Here is a 16,590-nt window from a genome sequence, read left to right on the forward strand (position 1 = left end):
AGCTGTCAGACCCCCAAGGGGCACAGGACGCAGTAGCCGGACAGACAGAGCACGGGGCTGAGGCTGATTCCAACAATCTCTGTTTACAAAACGGCGCCATTTACAGAAGCCCCAGGGCTGTGGTGGGGCTGGAATGTCTCAGCAGCAAAGCAAGCACAGAGTCCAGGGTAAGGTGGCGGCAGCCAGCCCCACTGGAGCCAGAGGCTCTAACCTCCCTCAAGCCCAGTGTGAGGCCAGAGCCCAGGGCACGGGTGGGAAGCGAGATGGGCTGTAAACATGACAGGCCGTGCCAGGCCCAGTTGTGGTCCCAGGATGCAGGTGGGGAAGGGGATCTAGGTCCAATGCGGGGCAGGGATCTGGCTGGAGTGCATCTGGAGGGGGCAGGGAATCCAGACCCAGGGAACTGAAGGGTTTGGAGGAGGGTATAGATGGGATGGGTGGGGGATTAGTGTCTGGGCCAGGACTGCAGGAGACCAGGGCGAACCAGGACCTGGGCCCACCAGGGAGGGCGGGGGGTGGGGTGGGGTGGGGTGGAAATCGCAACTCATTTGGCTGTCCAGGACATATCCCCAGTGCCCAGCTACCCCATCCTTGCCCTTCTCTGCCAGCCTCCCCAACCCCGGTGTCCAGCTCCTCCCACCTTGCCCTTCTCTGCTAGCCTTCCCCCACCCCAGCTGCTCAAACCTTGCCCTTCTCTCCTAGCCTCCCCACCCATATCCAACTCTCCCCTTCCCTCTCGGCCCCCAGCCACACGTCCCCACCCCAGGTTTCCCTGGAGGGGGGAGCAGTGAACAGAACAGATGGACCCCAAGGGCAAGAAGCAGGGCTGCTCTGGGGAGGCAGCAGCTGGCCCCTGACTCAGAGCTTGTGCGGATTCACCCAGCGGTAGGTGCCCTCGTACTGGAACCCGACCCTCTTCATCAGCTCATCCGCCTCGGGTGGGCCCCGGCTGGGAAAGAGCAACACCCCCGGGTTAGAGCCCACAGGCAGCCCTGCCAACGTGTGTGGGGCACAGGGTCCTTATGGGATGTGGAGCAGGCCCCCCCCGCCCCCCCAATCGTTCACCTCCTTCCTCCGCAGCTCCAGCTGGAGAAGTCTTTCTGGCAGCTTAATGCCCATCTAAATCAGCGCCCCCCCCCCCCCACCCTGTGCCCTGCCAGGCCCCCCAGCACCCCCTGCCCAGTGTCCCAGAGCACCTCATATGCCTCCCCAGTGCCCCTGCCAGGCTCCCCAGCACCCCCCACCCAGTGCCCCCCGTGCCTGCTGCCCGGGAGTCTGGCACAATGCCCTGGGGCCTCACCTGCCATAGCAGTATGGGATGGGTTTGATTCTCTCAGACTCTATCTTGTGCAGCAGTGGAGTGAAAATGCGCCAGGCTTCGCGCAGCTCATCACTGGGGGGTGAGGGGAGCAACGTCAGTGCTGGTGCCCCCTGCAATGGCAGCCGGGGGGCGCAGCATGGGGGGCAGCGACAGCCAGTGTCATGTGTTGAGCAGGTGGATGCGACCCGTGAGTGCTGGATGGGAAGAGGCAATCCCATGCGAAAGGGAAGGTCTGTCCCACACTGGGATGGGGGCCAGCACCCACCCAGCCACTCCCACATGGTCCCCATGTGCCAGCACTCACCCGCCCGGTCTAGACCCAGCCACTCCCGCATGGTCCCCACGTACCAGCACCCACCCAGGCCGAGACCCAGCTGCTCCCCCACAGTACCCAGGTGCTAGCACCCACCCGCCCTGCCCAGGTCCAGCTGCCCCGCTCCGCCCAGACCCAGCCGCTCCCCCATGGTCCCCAGGTGATAGCACGCACCCACCCCACTCTGCATGGATCCAGCTCCAGCACCCAGCTGCCCTGGGGACAGGGATCAGGGCTGGGACTGAGCCCAGCACCCAGACATCCCGGGGCCCTCAGGGATGGGGAATCAGGGTCAGTCAGGCCCAGCACGTGGTTGCCTCGGGGATGGGGGATCAGGGCCGGAACCAAGCCCAGCTGCCCCGGGGCTCTCAGGGATGGGGGATCAGGGCTGGACAGGCCCAGCACCTGGCCACCTTGGGAATGGGAATCAGGGCTGGAACCGAGCCCAACACCTGGCTGCCTCGGGGATGAGGGATCAGGGCCAGTCAGGCCCAGCACCTGGCTGCCTTGGGGCCCTTGGGGTTGGGGGATCAGGGCTGAAGAGGCCCAGCACCCACCTGCGCACAAAGTGCATCTGGTTGCCACAGAAGACGTCCAGGATGAGTCGCTCGTAGGCATCTGGCAGCTTCACATCCTGGGGAGATGGAGACATGAACTGGGGTGTGAGGAAGGGAGCTGTTGTGTTGGGAAGAGGAGGCTGGGATGGGGGGTGAGAATGGCTGGTTTGCAGCCATGGGTTAGGTCCAGCTCTCACTCCTCATGGCAGTGGAGATGGAGGGAAGGGGGGGCTGTGGGGGGGAGCCAGCACCTTGTAGCGGTTGCCATAGGTCAGTTCCAGCTCTCACTCCTAGGGCAGTGGGGGTGGGGGATGGAGGGAAGGGGGGGGCCTGGGGTCAGCACCTTGTAGTGGTTGCCATAGGTCAGGTCCAGCTCCGACTCCTCAGGCAGTGGGCTGGGGGATAGACGGGAATGGGGGGTGAGGGGGCTGTGGGGGGGAGCCAGCACCTTGTAGCGGTTGCCGTAGGTCAGGTCCAGCTCTGACTCCTCGGGGTCGAAGAACATGCCGGGTTTCTTGGTCATCATCTTGGTGTAGACGGCCTCGTTGGGCTGCACCCGGACCACCAGCTCGTTGCGCTTGCACTGCCGGTGGAAGATGTCACCCGGCACATCCCGGAACTGCAGGCGCACCTCGGCCTTGCGTTCGTTCAAGGCCTTCCCGCAGCGTAGCACGAACGGGACACCTGGGGAGGAGGGGTTAGAGACAGAGCTAGGGCCACCCACCCCAATAGCACGACAGCACACACGGGGCAGGGACGGGGTGTGTAGGAGAGAGAGACACTCCCCAGCAACACCGCGAGAGAGGGGAGGACGTCAGATTTTCCTGTTCCACTCCCCCTGCTCAGAACTGTCCAGTCCAGGGCCACCCTGTCCCATCCCATCCTGTCCTATTCTTTCCCAGGAACAGCGCCCCGACAGCACTCACCCCCAGGTGCTCGCTGACACCTCCAACCGTGCTTGCCTCCCATCCCATCCTCCCCACAGCATTGACTCCCAGGCACTTGCTCCCCCATGCCATCCCCACCACAACACTGACTGTCAGGCGCCCGCTCATGTCCCCCACAGCGCTCGCTCACATCCCCTCTGGTCACCCCCCACCACGCTCGCTCAAGCATGCCCCCCATGGCAATCACCCCAGTCCCTCCACCCCCGGCACTCACTTACCTCCCCACAGTGCTCGCTCACCCCCCGTTCCTGTGAGCTTGCTTGCACCCCTGCTGGTCACCCCCCCACGGCGCTCGCTCACCATCCCATCTCTCGTTGTCCACGTACAGCACGGCGATAGCGAAGGTGGCTGTGTTCGAGCCAGTGGGGACGGTGGGGTCATCCAGGTAGCTCTTCCGGGCCTCACCCACCCCATCGGGGTTCCCCATGTACTGGCCCAGCACCACATTGCCCAGCTGCAACTCCGAGATGCACTTCAGCACCTTCACCTGCGGCGGGGATGGATGGCTTAGGTCCCCAGCATCACCACGGGGACCAGGGTGCTGGGGAAGGGGAAGAGGCATGGGGAGCACTGGGTGGGGGAGCCCAGGGTAAAGGGGCTCGGAGGGTGGCAGGGGACGGACGGGGGAGTACAGGGTCAGCGCCATTGCACCAGGGAAGTAGCCAGTCTGGTTCAACATAAGAATGGGCATACTGGGGTCAGACCAAAGGTCCATCCAGTCCAGTGTCCTGTCTACCAACAGTGGCCAATGCCAGGTGCCCCAGAGGGAGTGAACCTAACAGGTAATGATCTAGTGATCTCTCTCCTGCCATCCATCTCCACCCTCTGACAAACAGAGGCTAGGGACACCATTCCTTACCCATCCTGGCTAATAGCCATTAATGGACTTAACCTCCATGAATTTATCCAGTTCTCTTTTAAACACTGTTATAGTCCTAACCTTCACAACCTCCTCAGGCAAGGAGTTCCACAGGTTGACTGTGAGCTGAGTGAAGAAGAACTTCCTTTTATTTGTTTTAAACCTGCTGCCCATTAATTTCATTTGGTGGCCCCGAGTTCTTATATTATGGGAACAAGTAAATAACTTTTCCTTATTCACTTTCTCCACACCACTCATGATTTTATAGACCTCTATCATATCCCCCTTAGTCTCCTCTTTTCCAAGATAAAAAATCCTAGCCTCTTTAATCTCTCCTCATATGGGGCCCATTCCAAACCCCTAATCATTTTAGTTGCCCTTTTCTGAACCTTTTCTAATGCCAGTATATCTTTTTTGAAATGAGGGAACCACCCCTGTATGCAGTATTCAAGATGTGGGCGTACCGTGGATTTATATAAGGGCAACAAAATATTCTCCGTCTTATTCTCTATCCCTTTTTAAATGATTCTTAACATCCCGTTTGCTTTTTTGACTGCCGCTACACACTGCGTGGACATCTTCAGAGAACTATCCACGATGACTCCAAGATCTTTCTCCTGATTAGCTGTAGCTAAATTAGCCCCCATCATATTGTATGTATAGTTGAGGTTATTTTTTCCAATGTGCATTACTTGACATTTATCCACATTAAATTTCATTCGCCATTTTGTTGCCCAATCACATAGTTTTGTGAGATCTTTTTGAAGTTCTTCACAGTCTGCTTTGGTCTTAACTATCTTGAGCGGTTTAGTATCATCTGCAAACTTTGCCACCTCGCTGTTTACGCCTTTCTCCAGGTCATTTATGAATAGGTTGAATAGGATTCGTCCTGGGACTGACCCTTGGGGAACACCACTAGTTACTCCTCTCCATTCTGAACATTTACCATTTATTCCTACCCTTTGTTCCCTGTCTTTTAACCAGTTCTCAGTCCATGAAAGGATCTTCCCTCTTATCCCATGACAACTTAATTTACGTACGAGCCTTTGGTGAGGGGCCTTGTCAAAGGCTTTCTGGAAATCTAAGTACACTATGTCCACTGGATGCCCTTTGTCCACATGTTTGTTGACCCCCTCAAAGAACTCTAATAGATTAGTAAGACATGATCTCCCTTTACAGAAACCATGTTGACTTTTGTGCAACAATTTATGTTCTTTTATGTCTCTGACAATTTTATTCTTTACTATTGTTTCAACTAATTTGCCCGGTATTGACGTTAGACTTACTGGTCTGTAATTGCCAGGATCACTTCTAGAGCCCTTCTTAAATATTGGTGTTATATTAGCTATCTTCCAGTCATTGAGTACAGTAGCTGATTTAAAGGACAGGTTACAAACCATAGTTAATAGTTCCGCAATTTCACATTTGAGTTCTTTCAGAACTCTTGGGGGAATGCCATCTGGTTCCGGTGACTTGTTACTGTTAAGTTTCTCAGTTAATTTCAAAACCTCCTCTAGTGTCACTTCAATCTGTGACAATTCCTCAGATTTGTCACCTAGAAAAGAAGGCTCAGGTTTGGGAATCTCCCTCACATCCTCAGCCGTGAAGACTGAAGCAAATAATTCATTTAGTTTCTCCACAATGACTTTACCGTCTTTAAGTGCTCCTTTTGTATCTCGATCGTCCAGGGGCCCCACTGGTTGTTTAGCAGGCTTCCTGCTTCTGATGTACTTAAACATTTTGTTATTACCTTTTGAGTTTTTGGCTAGCTGTTCTTCAAACTCCTTTTTGGCTTTTCTTATTACATTTTTACATTTAATTTGGCAGTGTTTATGCTCCTTTCTATTTACCTCACTAGGATTTGACTTCCACTTTTTAAAAGATGCCTTTTTATTTCTCACTGCTTCTTTTACATGGTTGTTAAGCCACGGTGGCTCTTTTTTAGTTCTTTTACTGTGTTTTTTAATTTGGGGTATACATTTAAGTTGAGCCTCTATTATGGTGTCTTTGAAACGTGTCCATGCAGCTTGCAGGGATTTCACTCTAGTCACTGTACCTTTTAATTTCTGTTTAACTAACCTCCTCATTTTTGCATAGTTCCCCTTTCTAAAATTAAATGCCACAGTGTTGGGCTGTTGAGGTGTTCTTCTCACCACAGGAATGTTAAATGTTGTTATATTATGGTCACTATTTCCAAGCGGTCCTGTTATAGTTACCTCTTGGACCAGATCCTGCGCTCCACTCAGAACTAGATGTTGCCTCTCCCCGTGTGGGTTCCTGTACCAGCTGCTCCAAGAAGCAGTCATTTAAAGTACTGAGAAATTTTGTCTCTGCATTTCGTCCTGAGGTGACATGTACCCAGTCAATATGGGGATAATTTAAATCCCCCACTATTATTGAGTTTTTTATTTTGATAGCTTCTCTAATCTCCCTTAGCATTTCATCATCACTGTCACGGTCAGGTGGTCACTATCACTGTCCTGGTCAGGTGGTCAATAATAGATCCCTACCGTTATATTCTTATTAGAGCATGGAATTACTATCCATAGAGATTTTAAGGAACATGTGGATTAATTTAAGATTTTTATTTCATTTGATTCTACATTTTCTCTCACATATAGTGCCACTCCGCACGACCTGTTCCGTCCCTCCGATATATTTTATACCGTTATGATTGTGTCCCATTGATTGTCCTCCCTCCACCAGGTTTCTGTGATGCCTATTATATCAATATCCTCCTTTACCATGAGGCACTCTAGTTCACCCATCTTATTATTTAGACTTCTAGCATTTGTGTACAAGCACTTTAAAAACTTGTCACTGTTTATTTGTCTGCCCTCTTCTGATGTGTCAGATTCTTTATGTGAACGTTTCTCGTCTGATCTGGCCCATACTTTGTCCTCTTTCATCCCCACCTCCTGATTAAAACCTAGAGAATCTCTACCAATAGACTCTCCTCTAAGAGAAGTCTCTGTCCTATCCACGTATGCCTCTGCAGCAATCGGCTTTCCCCGATCTCTTAGTTTAAAAACTGATCTGCAACCTTTTTAATGTTAAGTGCCAGCCGTTTGGATCCACTTTGGTTTAGGTGGAGCCCATTCTCCCTGTATAGGCTCCCCCATCCCAAAAGTTTCCCCAGTTCCTAATAAATCTAAATCCCTCTTCTCTACACCATCATCTCATCCATGCATTGAGACTCTGAAGCTTTGCCTGCCTACCTGGCCCTGCGCGTAGAGGTCCTGGATTTCAGTCTCTGTCCTTGCAGCCTAAATTTGGCCTCCAGGACTTCTCTCCTATCCTTCCCTACGTCGCTGGTACCTACATGTACCATGAACACCGGCTCCTCCCCAGCACTACACATAAGTGTATCTAGATGCCTCGAAAGATCTGCAACCTTTGCACCAGGCAGGCAAGTCACCATATGGTTCTCCCGGTCATCACAAACCCAGCTATCTATGTTTCTAATGATAGAATCTCCCATTACTAAAACCTGCCTTTTCCTAATGACTGAAGTTCCCTCCCCTGGAGAGGTAACCTCAGTGTGAGAGGATACCCCAATATGATCTGGAAGGAGGGTCCCAACTATGGGAAGGTTTCCCTCTCTTCCCATTGACTGCTCTCCTTCTCTGGGCCTTTCATCCTCCTTAACAGTGCAGGGTTCTCTGACCGGAGGTGGGACAAATCTATAGTGTCCCAGAAAGCCTCATCAACATACCTCTCTGCCTCCCTTAGCTCCTCAAGTTCCACCACCCTGGCCTCCAAAGCCTGTACATGGTATCTGAGGGCCAGGAGCTCCTTGCACTGAAAGCACACATACGCCACCTGCCCACAGGGCAGGTAATCATACATGCTACACTAAGTGCAATAAACAGGATAGCCCCCACTCTGTTGCTGGACTTCTGCCTGCATTTTCTCTTACAGTTACCTAGGTTAATGATAGGGTTTTTGTTTAAATCAAGAAGTTTTGATTATAGTTTAATGTAAAGGTTTTAAAGAATGGCAAGTGTACCTTGCCCCCTTCCCACTCCCCTTCAAAATTCCCTCTCATAACTCCCTGTTAGCTGCCCCTGTTCGCTCTGGGCCACAAGAGGGCACCTCAACCCAATCCATTAGGACAGGAGCAGCTAAGCATAGAGCTGGAGGGGTGGGGAGGGCACGACACCTCCTGGGACAGGCCCTGCCCTTGGTCCCAGCACTCCTTGCCAAGCAGGATGCCCCCTGGGGCAGGGCCTGGGGTGCTTGGTCCCTGTGCAGTGACCCACCTTCTCATCCCGCACATCGTCTGAGTCGGTGGAGGCTGGTTTCTCCATGGCCACCAGGCAGAGCATCTGCAGTAGGTGGTTCTGCATCACATCGCTGCCGGGAGGGGGAGGAGTCAGCACAGGAATCACTGCCCCAGCCCAACCCTCGTCCAGTCCCCCAGCACAATCCCATCTCCTCCATCTACCCCAGTGCCCTGGGTCCTTCCCTCCCAGCAGGGGGAGGGGTCAGTGCGGGAATCCCCACCCCAGCACGGCCCCCATCCAGCCCCCCAGGATGATCCCACCTCTCCTCCATCCACCCCCACTGCCCGGGATCAGTGGTTCTCAACCAGGGGTATGTGTGCCCCCGGGGCTACTCAGAGGTCTTCCAGGGGGTACATCAGTACATCTAGATATTTGCCTAGTTTCACAACAGGCTACATAAAAAGCACTCGCGACTTCAGTACAAACTAAAATGTCATATGGATGACTTGTTTATACAGCTCTGTATACTATCCACCGAAATGTAAGTACAATATTTATATTCCAATGGATATATTTTATAATTCTATGGTAACAATGAGAACGTCAGCAATTTCCCAGTAATCCTGTGCTGTGCCACGTTTGTAGTTTTATGTCGGACTTTGCAAACAAATGGTTTTTAAATGAGGTAAAACTTGGGGTACATGAGACAAATCAGACTCCTGAAAGTCCTCTGGAAAGATTGAGAGCCTCTGCCCTGGATCCCTCCTTCCCAGCAGGAGGAGGGGGTCAGTGCCAGCCGGTCTGGGATTCCCCTTGCTCTCCCCATCTGGTACCGTCTTTACCCACCCCTCCAGCAGCCAAGCCAGCACGGGTCTGCCTGCTGCCTCCATGCCAAGAACAGGGCCCCCTGCCCCGCTCACCGGATGATCCCAAACTCATCAAAGTAGCCGCCCCGCCCCTCTGTGCCGAATGGCTCCTTGAAGGTCAGGATGACGCAGGCCACATTGTCCCGGTTCCACACAGGGCCGAAGATCCGGTTCCCGAACCTGCCAGGTAGACGCAGAGCCTGTCTGAGGGGGGAGCTACCATACTGGCGAGCTTTGGGGGGGTCTCACCCTGACAGACGGTGAGGGGCCCTTAATGCTCCCCTGCCACCCGCCCGGTTCTTCCCTTGGGAAAGGGCCCAGCCACGCTTTCCCCCAGGCTCTGCCCCATCTCCCAGCCAGCCCCACCTCAGCACCATGAGGTTCTGCACCATCTCCTTGCCCAGGTAGTGGTCAATGCGGTAGATCTGGTCCTCCCTGAAGAGCGACGCGATGTGATTGGACAGTTTGTTGGAGCTCTCCAGGTCCTTCCCGAATGGCTTCTCCACAATGATGCGGTTCCAGCCCCTGGTGGGAGGGGAGAGCAGAGGGTGTCAAATGTGGCTGCAACTAGAGGGGAACCTCGGAGCCCCCACCCCATGGGGTTCTCACACACCCCAGGCCTGTGCCCTAACCCCTTCCCCTGGGCGCTCATGCTTAGACCCTGCCCCACCCCTGTCTCTCACCCGTGGCCCATGCAGCACTCCTTGATGTTGCGGGTGACGTGTTCGTAGACACTAGGGGGCAGTGCGAGGTAGAAGAGCCGGTTGGCCTTGTCCCCATTGTGCAGTGCGTCCAGGTGGGCGTTCAGCCGCCGGAAGGAGGTGCTGTCATCGTAAGTCCCCGACATGTAGCTGTTCCGGGCGAAGAACTCCTCCAGCTTCTTCTGCTCATCCGGCTCCACCTGCGGGGAGGGGATGCGGCTGCCATCAGCTGAGGGACACAGCCTTCCCAGTCAGCTAAGGCACCGAGGGACACCTAGCCACACACCCCACCTAATCCCAGGGATAAAGGCCCTGCCCCCCACTATTCAGGGGAGCTGTACCCCAGACGCACACACCCCACGGCTGAGGACCCCAGGCCCTCCCCTGCTCTGGAGAGGGGCCAGTGGGTGGGGTGAGAGGGCCACACCTTGAAGTAGGGCTGGCTCTGCTTGCGGATGTCGGCCATGGTGATCTTGGAACGGGCATAGCCCATCACGTAGGTATCATCGGGCAGGAGACCATCCCGGAAGAGCCACCTGGAAGAGAGTTCAGCTGGGTCACTCGATGCCAGACCACCAAGGCACCGGGTCACCACCACACAACCCCGGCCTGGTGGGGGTGGAGGAGGGCAGAAAGAGGGACTTACCAGATGGTCGGGTAGATCTTCTTCTTGGCCAAGTCGCCCTGGAACAGACAAAGGGGATGTCACAGCAGCAAACAGACAGGGAAAGGCCCCATGCCCCATTCCCACCTCCCTGCCCTGGGGCTGGATGGGAGCTGGCACCCCCTAGATGGGAAAGGCCTTGTGCCCCATTCCCTGCCCTCCTGAGCCAGCCAGTCCCTGCCCTGCAGCCATATCAGAGCCAGCACCCCCTACAGGGGAAAGGCCCAGTGCCCCATTCCCTGCTCCCCTGAGCCAGCCAGTCCTCACCTTGGGGCTGGATCAGAGCCAGAGCCCCCTAGAGGGTAAATTCCCCAACGCTCTCTGCATGACACAGTCCCCCCAGGTCTACCCATACTCTCACACATCCTTTCTTTGCAGCTTTGGGCCTTTACCCAGGGTGGGGTGTGGCTCTGCGGGAGGGCGGAGCAAAACTAAGCTGCCACAGCGCTGCAGGCAGGTGAACTCGCGGGCTCTGTGCCAGGCCCCACTTGCAAACCCCACAGCCTGAGCACCGGTGCTGTTTGTTCTGGGGGGGGAGATCATGCTGATTGAGTTGCAAGCAACAGGGATTTGCTGAGTCATGGAGGCTCAGCACCCAAAAGAAAGGTGGTTCTTGGTGCAAGGGGCAGTGGGGAGAATGGGACGGGACCCATCCAGTTATTGGCTCAGTACAGGGGTGACAGGGCAACTCCCCGGCCTGAGCCACACAGACCATGCCATCTGACCTCCTGCTGACCGTGAACTCTGTGCACGCAGGCTGACAACACAGGCTCATTGTCTGCGGCAGCCAGTGGAAGCAAACGCCAGCCCCCTGTCTGCACTGGGCAGGGACGTCCCCCAGATGGGGCCACATGTTGTGTGTGGGCATGGATCCCTGTCCGTCTGTCTCACCCTGAGGATTTGGGGGTTCTGTAGAGCCAGGCTGTCGCCTTGGGATGCTGCTCTGGGGAGGGTCAGACACAGGGGGCAGGCAGGTGGGTGCAGGTGCAGCAGGAGCTCTGGGGAGGGTCAGACATGGGGGTGGGAGGCAGGGAGGTGGGTGTGGACACAGCAAGACCTATGGGGTGGGTTAGACATAGGGCGGGGGACAACGACAGGGAGGTGGGTGTGGATGTGGATGCAGCAGGAGACATGCAGACATGGGCGGCAGGGAGGTGGGTGCGGACACAGCAGGACCTCTGGGGCAAGTTAGACACAGGGGGTGGGGCAGGGAGGATCACACTAGGTGGGTTGATTTATTCCCCAAAGGTCTAGCTCAGAGGGCTTCTCTGCCGGCTGCAAAGGGTCACCGCCCCCCATCCCACCCTCTTGCCCCGTTCAGAACCTGCAGCAGCTTAGCTGCCTCCTATTCAGCTAGGCCCAGCCTGGTGGAGGGTTATGTAAGTTTGCTCTGGGAGTTGCGGTGGGGGTGTGGCTCCCAGTCTGACCTAGTCCACGTTGGCGCCACCCACCAGCCCATTTCAATGCAAACTAGTTCAGGAAGATGGGGACAAATCAAAGCAGTGAGTCACAGCCTTCCTCCCCTGCATGACATAGCAGGGGCAGTGCCCCAGGCGGAAGGTGCCTGGGCTTGTAGCAAGTCAGTGTACATACACACAAACACACACACCCACAGAGCAGGGATGTCAGTCCGAGGCCAGGAAATGGCTGAGCAGGGCCCTGGTCAGCTAGGGGAAAATATGCCAATGAGAGCCAGGTGTCCGGCCCAGCCGAACCAGCATGTCCACAGCTCCCCTCCCCGCCACACGACAGCAAGGACATTCATGTTTGCCACCCGCCCTGCCCAGGAGCCAGAAACTACCTTCTGCTCATTCCATGCCCCAAATTTCTGCTCCGCCAGAACCTGGCTCAGGTCCCCCCCCAAAGCCCTGGGGAAAATGAACAGCTCCCCCAGAACCTGGCCCATTTCCCCTCACAAAACCCTTGGGAAATGAACAGGAAGCCAAGGAAGCTCCTTATCTATCACAAACAATAAGCCAGCTTTCTCCTCCCTCCCTCTGCTGGGGAGGGGCAGGTGCCAGGGATTCAGCCTGGGCCATCCCTGCCTGACCCACAGAGACCCCAAGCGATGGCAGGGGCAGCTCCCCACCACAGCTGGCCCAGGCCTGGCTCATAGTGTGGGGATGCCTAGCTCCTACCCGTGATTCCCTGATGTGAGAGAGGCTATGGAGGGCATCGGCTCCAATAGCTTGGGGTTAACCCACTTCACATGAAGCTGGAGGAATGCCTGTCTAGAAAGGGAGCTGGGCTCCTGAGTTCCATTGCCCTATGTGACCTTGGACTAGTCACCGAATCGCTCCATGCCTCAGTTTCTCCACTACAGCGTAGGGACTGAGTGTCCATGCAGTGCCTAGTGTAACAGGGGCTCTGCTCCCACTCGGGGTGGGGTGGTGGGAGTGTGTGTGTTGTCCGCCCCAGCCCCAATCTCTGCAAAGAGAGGTGTGCTTTACACACCTAGGAACAAGGAACCCACTGCACGGGGGCGGTCTCTGGAAAGCCGTGAATCTGAGAAGGACCTACGGGCCTTAGTGAACAACCTGAGCTCCCAGGGCCACACTGTGGCCAAAGGGATTCATGGGATCCTGGGGTGTAGCAACAGGGCAGCCGTGAGCAGAAGCAGGGAGGGGATTTTACCACCAGACACGGCCTTGGGATATTGTGTCCAGTTCTGGTGGCCACATTTTAAAATGGCTATGGAAAAACTAAAGAGGGCGGAGAAAAGAACCAGAAAAATTATTCAAGGGCTGCAGAAAAATGCAAGAGCCCTAAACGGCTCCCTCTGCTTCAAAGGGAAGACTGATTCCAGCGCTGGGGAGAAAGGCAGCCCCAGCATTGGGAAAGGGAAGCCGAAGCCAGAGAAATTCAGTCCAGCAATATGGCACCTGTGGGGGTGATTAGCCATCGGAACCAACTCCCAAGGGAAGTGAGGACTTCTCTGTCTCTGCTGCCTCCGAGTCCAGCCAGGCTGCCTTGATGGAAGATGCTGGAACCTCACACAAGGTACTGGCTAACCAGGGACCGAAGTAGGTGAGATTCTCTGGCCTGGGACACACACGAGTTGGACTAGATGTCCCACACTGCTGCAAGCTAAGGTAGGTTTACTTCCATGAAGCTAGCAAAGGTGAGCAGTGTAGCATTGACCATACCTAGCTACGTAGAGGTAAGAGCTAAATGGGGCTCATCTGCGCCAGGACTTATAGCGATAGCCACCTCCATGTGACCATACACTTCTTGCTGCACAAGGACACCCACCACCGGCACCGGGACTAGAGCAGCCTCGCTCTCCTCTGGGCACAGTGACTCAGCAGTGCCTGGCACTTCCCCTTGTGCTAACACCATGGATCCTGCAGCATGAGCGTCACCATCACGGCCCCTCTGAGAGCAGAGGGAACCGGAAATCGAGGTAGAAAATGGTTAAACTGAAGGCCCTGGGGAGGGAACTGGGGCAGTTTGGGGGGCATTGAGGTGAGTATGGGGTGGTTTCAGGGGCCTAAAGCATGCCTGTGGGGTGGGGCAGTTTTGGGGGCATCTGCGGGTGTCAGGGCAAATTTGGGGCGGTGGGTGAATTTGAGGGCACCGGGACGATCTCAGTCACACACATTTGCTTGCTGAAATCATGCTACTGTTCACAGGATCGAGACAACGGGGGTTTGGCCAAGCCAGGGCCTGCCCCCCGCACTGTCTCATCACCACAGCCAGCACCAGCAGTGCACCCAGGCCTCGGGTTTCCCCATGGCGGGCACACAGCTAAACCTGATCTGTGCCTACGGGGATTAACTCCCCACCCGCACCTCCATCCCACAAGCTGCTGCTGCGGGAGCCAGGTTACACAATGAGCTGCAATCGCTGCCTGTGTTACACAACATGATTCAGGAAGTTGAGTCACTCTGTACCCAGTGCCGGGCAGCCTGGCTGCAGCCATCAACATTATTTATCTCAATTGGTACAATCCCTGCCCTCTCCTTCGAGCCCAGTGCAGAAGTACCTGAGTAGCCCCAAGGGAGGCTCGAGACCAGGGACAATCCTGCGGCCACTTGGTTCTTCAGGGCTGCTGTCTCTCCAGGAGAAGATCAGTCTTGTCAGCCCCCAGAGCCATGGGTCAGAGGGATTTCAGGGTCCCAGCCCAGAAACACAGAGCCCTTTGAGGGGGATTTGGGTCCATCCCTGGGGCCCGCTGCCCAGATCCATCCCCTCCCTCAGCGCTCCACAGAGACCTACAGGGAGCTCCTTGTGACCTCTCAGCGCTGCCTGTGCAGACTCTGGTACAGGGTGATCTGGGTTAAGGCTGGAGGCACTGCATGGGCCAGGCGACTCAGGATAAGGTGCCGGCATGGGGCACCTGCCTCAATGGCTCCAGGGTGGGCTGTGGGTACTCACCGAGGCCCCCATGATGATGAAGATGTGGGTGTCGGACTGGAGGAAGTCCTTGCCCTGGCACAGCTCCTCGCGCATCATCCCACACACCTGCGAGCGGCTCAGCTCCCGCTGAAGAGTCATGGTGCTTGAATTGCTGCTCCCTAAGAGCAAGAGAGAGACCAGGCTGGTTTGTGTGAGCTGGACTCCCCGCCCCTGGGAGGGCTGGCCCAGTTTGTGGCTCCCCCACCAGCACCCTGGGGAGCAGGGCAACAGGTCTCTGCTTGTCCAATAGGACGGGCAGATACTGAGCTGCTGGGCAGAGAAGCACCAGGGCAGAGAAGCCCCATGGCGGAGGTGAAATGAGGCCTGGTGGGGATGTGAAGAGAAGTCCCAGGATAGGAGTGAGGGGAGGGGTCACTGTTGGGTCCTGCCCCAAGTACAGCCCCAGACACCAGAACCACTGCTCCCCAGTGACACCTAGCTCCAGCCCCCCCAGCGAACCACACCCACTTGCTCCTCATCCCTCAGCACCCTCCTGCCCTCCCAGTGGCCTCACTCCCACCCAGCGTCCCCCTGCTCCCCCCATTCCTACCCCTAGTGCCCTCTAACTCCTGGTCCCCTCCCACTACTCCATGCCCTGCTTGCTCCTGACCTCCCCAGAGCCCCCCACCCCCACTACCCCTCTGCTCCCACATCCCCCAGCGCCCCACCTCCCGCACATGCCTCCCGCTTCCCCCAGCATCCCCTGCTCCCACGTGCCTCCCGCCTCCCCCCCCACATGCCCCCCGCCTCGCCCAGCGCCCCCCCGCTCCCACATGCCCCCCGCCTCCCCCAGCGCCCCCCCGCTCCCACATGCCCCCCGCCTCCCCCAGCGCCCCCCCGCTCCCACATGCCCCCGCCTCCCCCAGCGCCCCCCCGCTCCCACGTGCCCCCCCGCCTCCCCCAGCGCCCCCCCCGCTCCCACATGCCCCCCGCCTCCCCCAGCGCCCCCCCGCTCCCACATGCCCCCCGCCTCCCCCATGCCCCCCGCCTCCCCCCCCCACATGCCCCCCGCCTCCCCCAGCGCCCCCCCGCTCCCACGTGCCCCCCGCCTCCCCCAGCGCCCCCCCGCTCCCACATGCTCCCCGCCTCCCCCAGCGCCCCCCCCGCCTCCCCCAGCGCCCCCCCGCTCCCACATGCCCCCCGCCTCCCCCAGCTCCCACATGCCCCCGCCTCGCCCAGCGCCCCCCCGCTCCCACATGCCCCCCGCCTCCCCCAGCTCCCACATGCCCCCGCCTCCCCCAGCGCCCCCCCGCTCCCACGTGCCCCCCGCCTCCCCCAGCGCCCCCCCGCTCCCACATGCCCCCCGCCTCCCCCCCCACATGCCCCCCGCCTCCCCCAGCGCCCCCCCGCTCCCACATGCCCCCCGCCTCCCCCAGCGCCCCCCCGCTCCCACATGCCCCCCGCCTCTCCCAGCGCCCCCCCTCTCCCACATGCCTCCCCCAGCGCCCCCCCGCTCCCACTTGCCCCCCGCCTCCCCCAGCGCCCCCCCGCTCCCACTTGCCCCCCGCCTCCCCCAGCGCCCCCCCGCTCCCCATGCCCCCCGCCTCCCCCAGCGCCCCCCCGCTCCCACATGCCCCGCCTCCCCACGTGCGGCCCCCGCCCCGGGCGCTTCCTACCGCTCCCCAGGTCTCGCTCCCGCTCTGCCGCCGGTCCAACGCTCGCCCGGCTCCCCATCGCGGCCCCGCCCCCTGGCCGCCCAGCCAATCGGCGGCCTCACCCCGACCCCGCCATGACACCT

At 57.6% G+C, this 16,590-nt stretch overlaps 1 protein-coding gene across 2 annotated transcripts; it reads right to left on the minus strand.

Moving 5' to 3' along the window:
- Window positions 1-63: 63 nt before the first annotated feature.
- G6PD (glucose-6-phosphate dehydrogenase) lies at window positions 64-16,553 on the minus strand. 2 transcript variants are annotated; one of them, XM_037888817.2, is made up of 13 exons: window positions 16,469-16,553; window positions 14,832-14,971; window positions 10,437-10,474; window positions 10,218-10,326; window positions 9,773-9,990; window positions 9,456-9,614; window positions 9,144-9,269; window positions 8,260-8,353; window positions 3,439-3,625; window positions 2,640-2,875; window positions 2,192-2,268; window positions 1,301-1,393; window positions 64-949 (listed from the first exon to the last, which is right to left on the minus strand). In XM_037888817.2, the coding sequence occupies exons 1-13, from the start codon at window positions 16,524-16,526 to the stop codon at window positions 859-861; spliced, it is 1,626 nt and encodes a 541-aa protein (XP_037744745.1). In that variant the 5' UTR covers window positions 16,527-16,553; the 3' UTR covers window positions 64-858. The 2 variants fall into 2 exon arrangements, with proteins under 2 accessions (XP_037744745.1, XP_043393564.1); XM_043537629.1 differs by lacking the exon at window positions 16,469-16,553 and adding an exon at window positions 15,272-15,275.
- Window positions 16,554-16,590: the final 37 nt, after the last annotated feature.

This window comes from Chelonia mydas, unplaced genomic scaffold (assembly GCF_015237465.2).
Source record: "Chelonia mydas isolate rCheMyd1 unplaced genomic scaffold, rCheMyd1.pri.v2 scaffold_63_arrow_ctg1, whole genome shotgun sequence".
Classification (NCBI taxonomy): domain Eukaryota; kingdom Metazoa; phylum Chordata; order Testudines; family Cheloniidae; genus Chelonia; species Chelonia mydas.

Excerpts from the sequence above, each read along its gene's own strand:
- G6PD (XM_037888817.2), bottom strand. The coding sequence starts at position 16,526 with ATGGGGAGCCGGGCGAGCGTTGGACCGGCGGCAGAGCGGGAGCGAGAC. Across the intron at positions 10,475-14,831 it reads TCATCATCATGGGGGCCTCG|GGCGACTTGGCCAAGAAGAA; the intron begins GTGAGTACCCAC and ends TGTCTGTTCCAG. Across the intron at positions 950-1,300 it reads ATCCCATACTGCTATGGCAG|CCGGGGCCCACCCGAGGCGG; the intron begins GTGAGGCCCCAG and ends GCTCTTTCCCAG.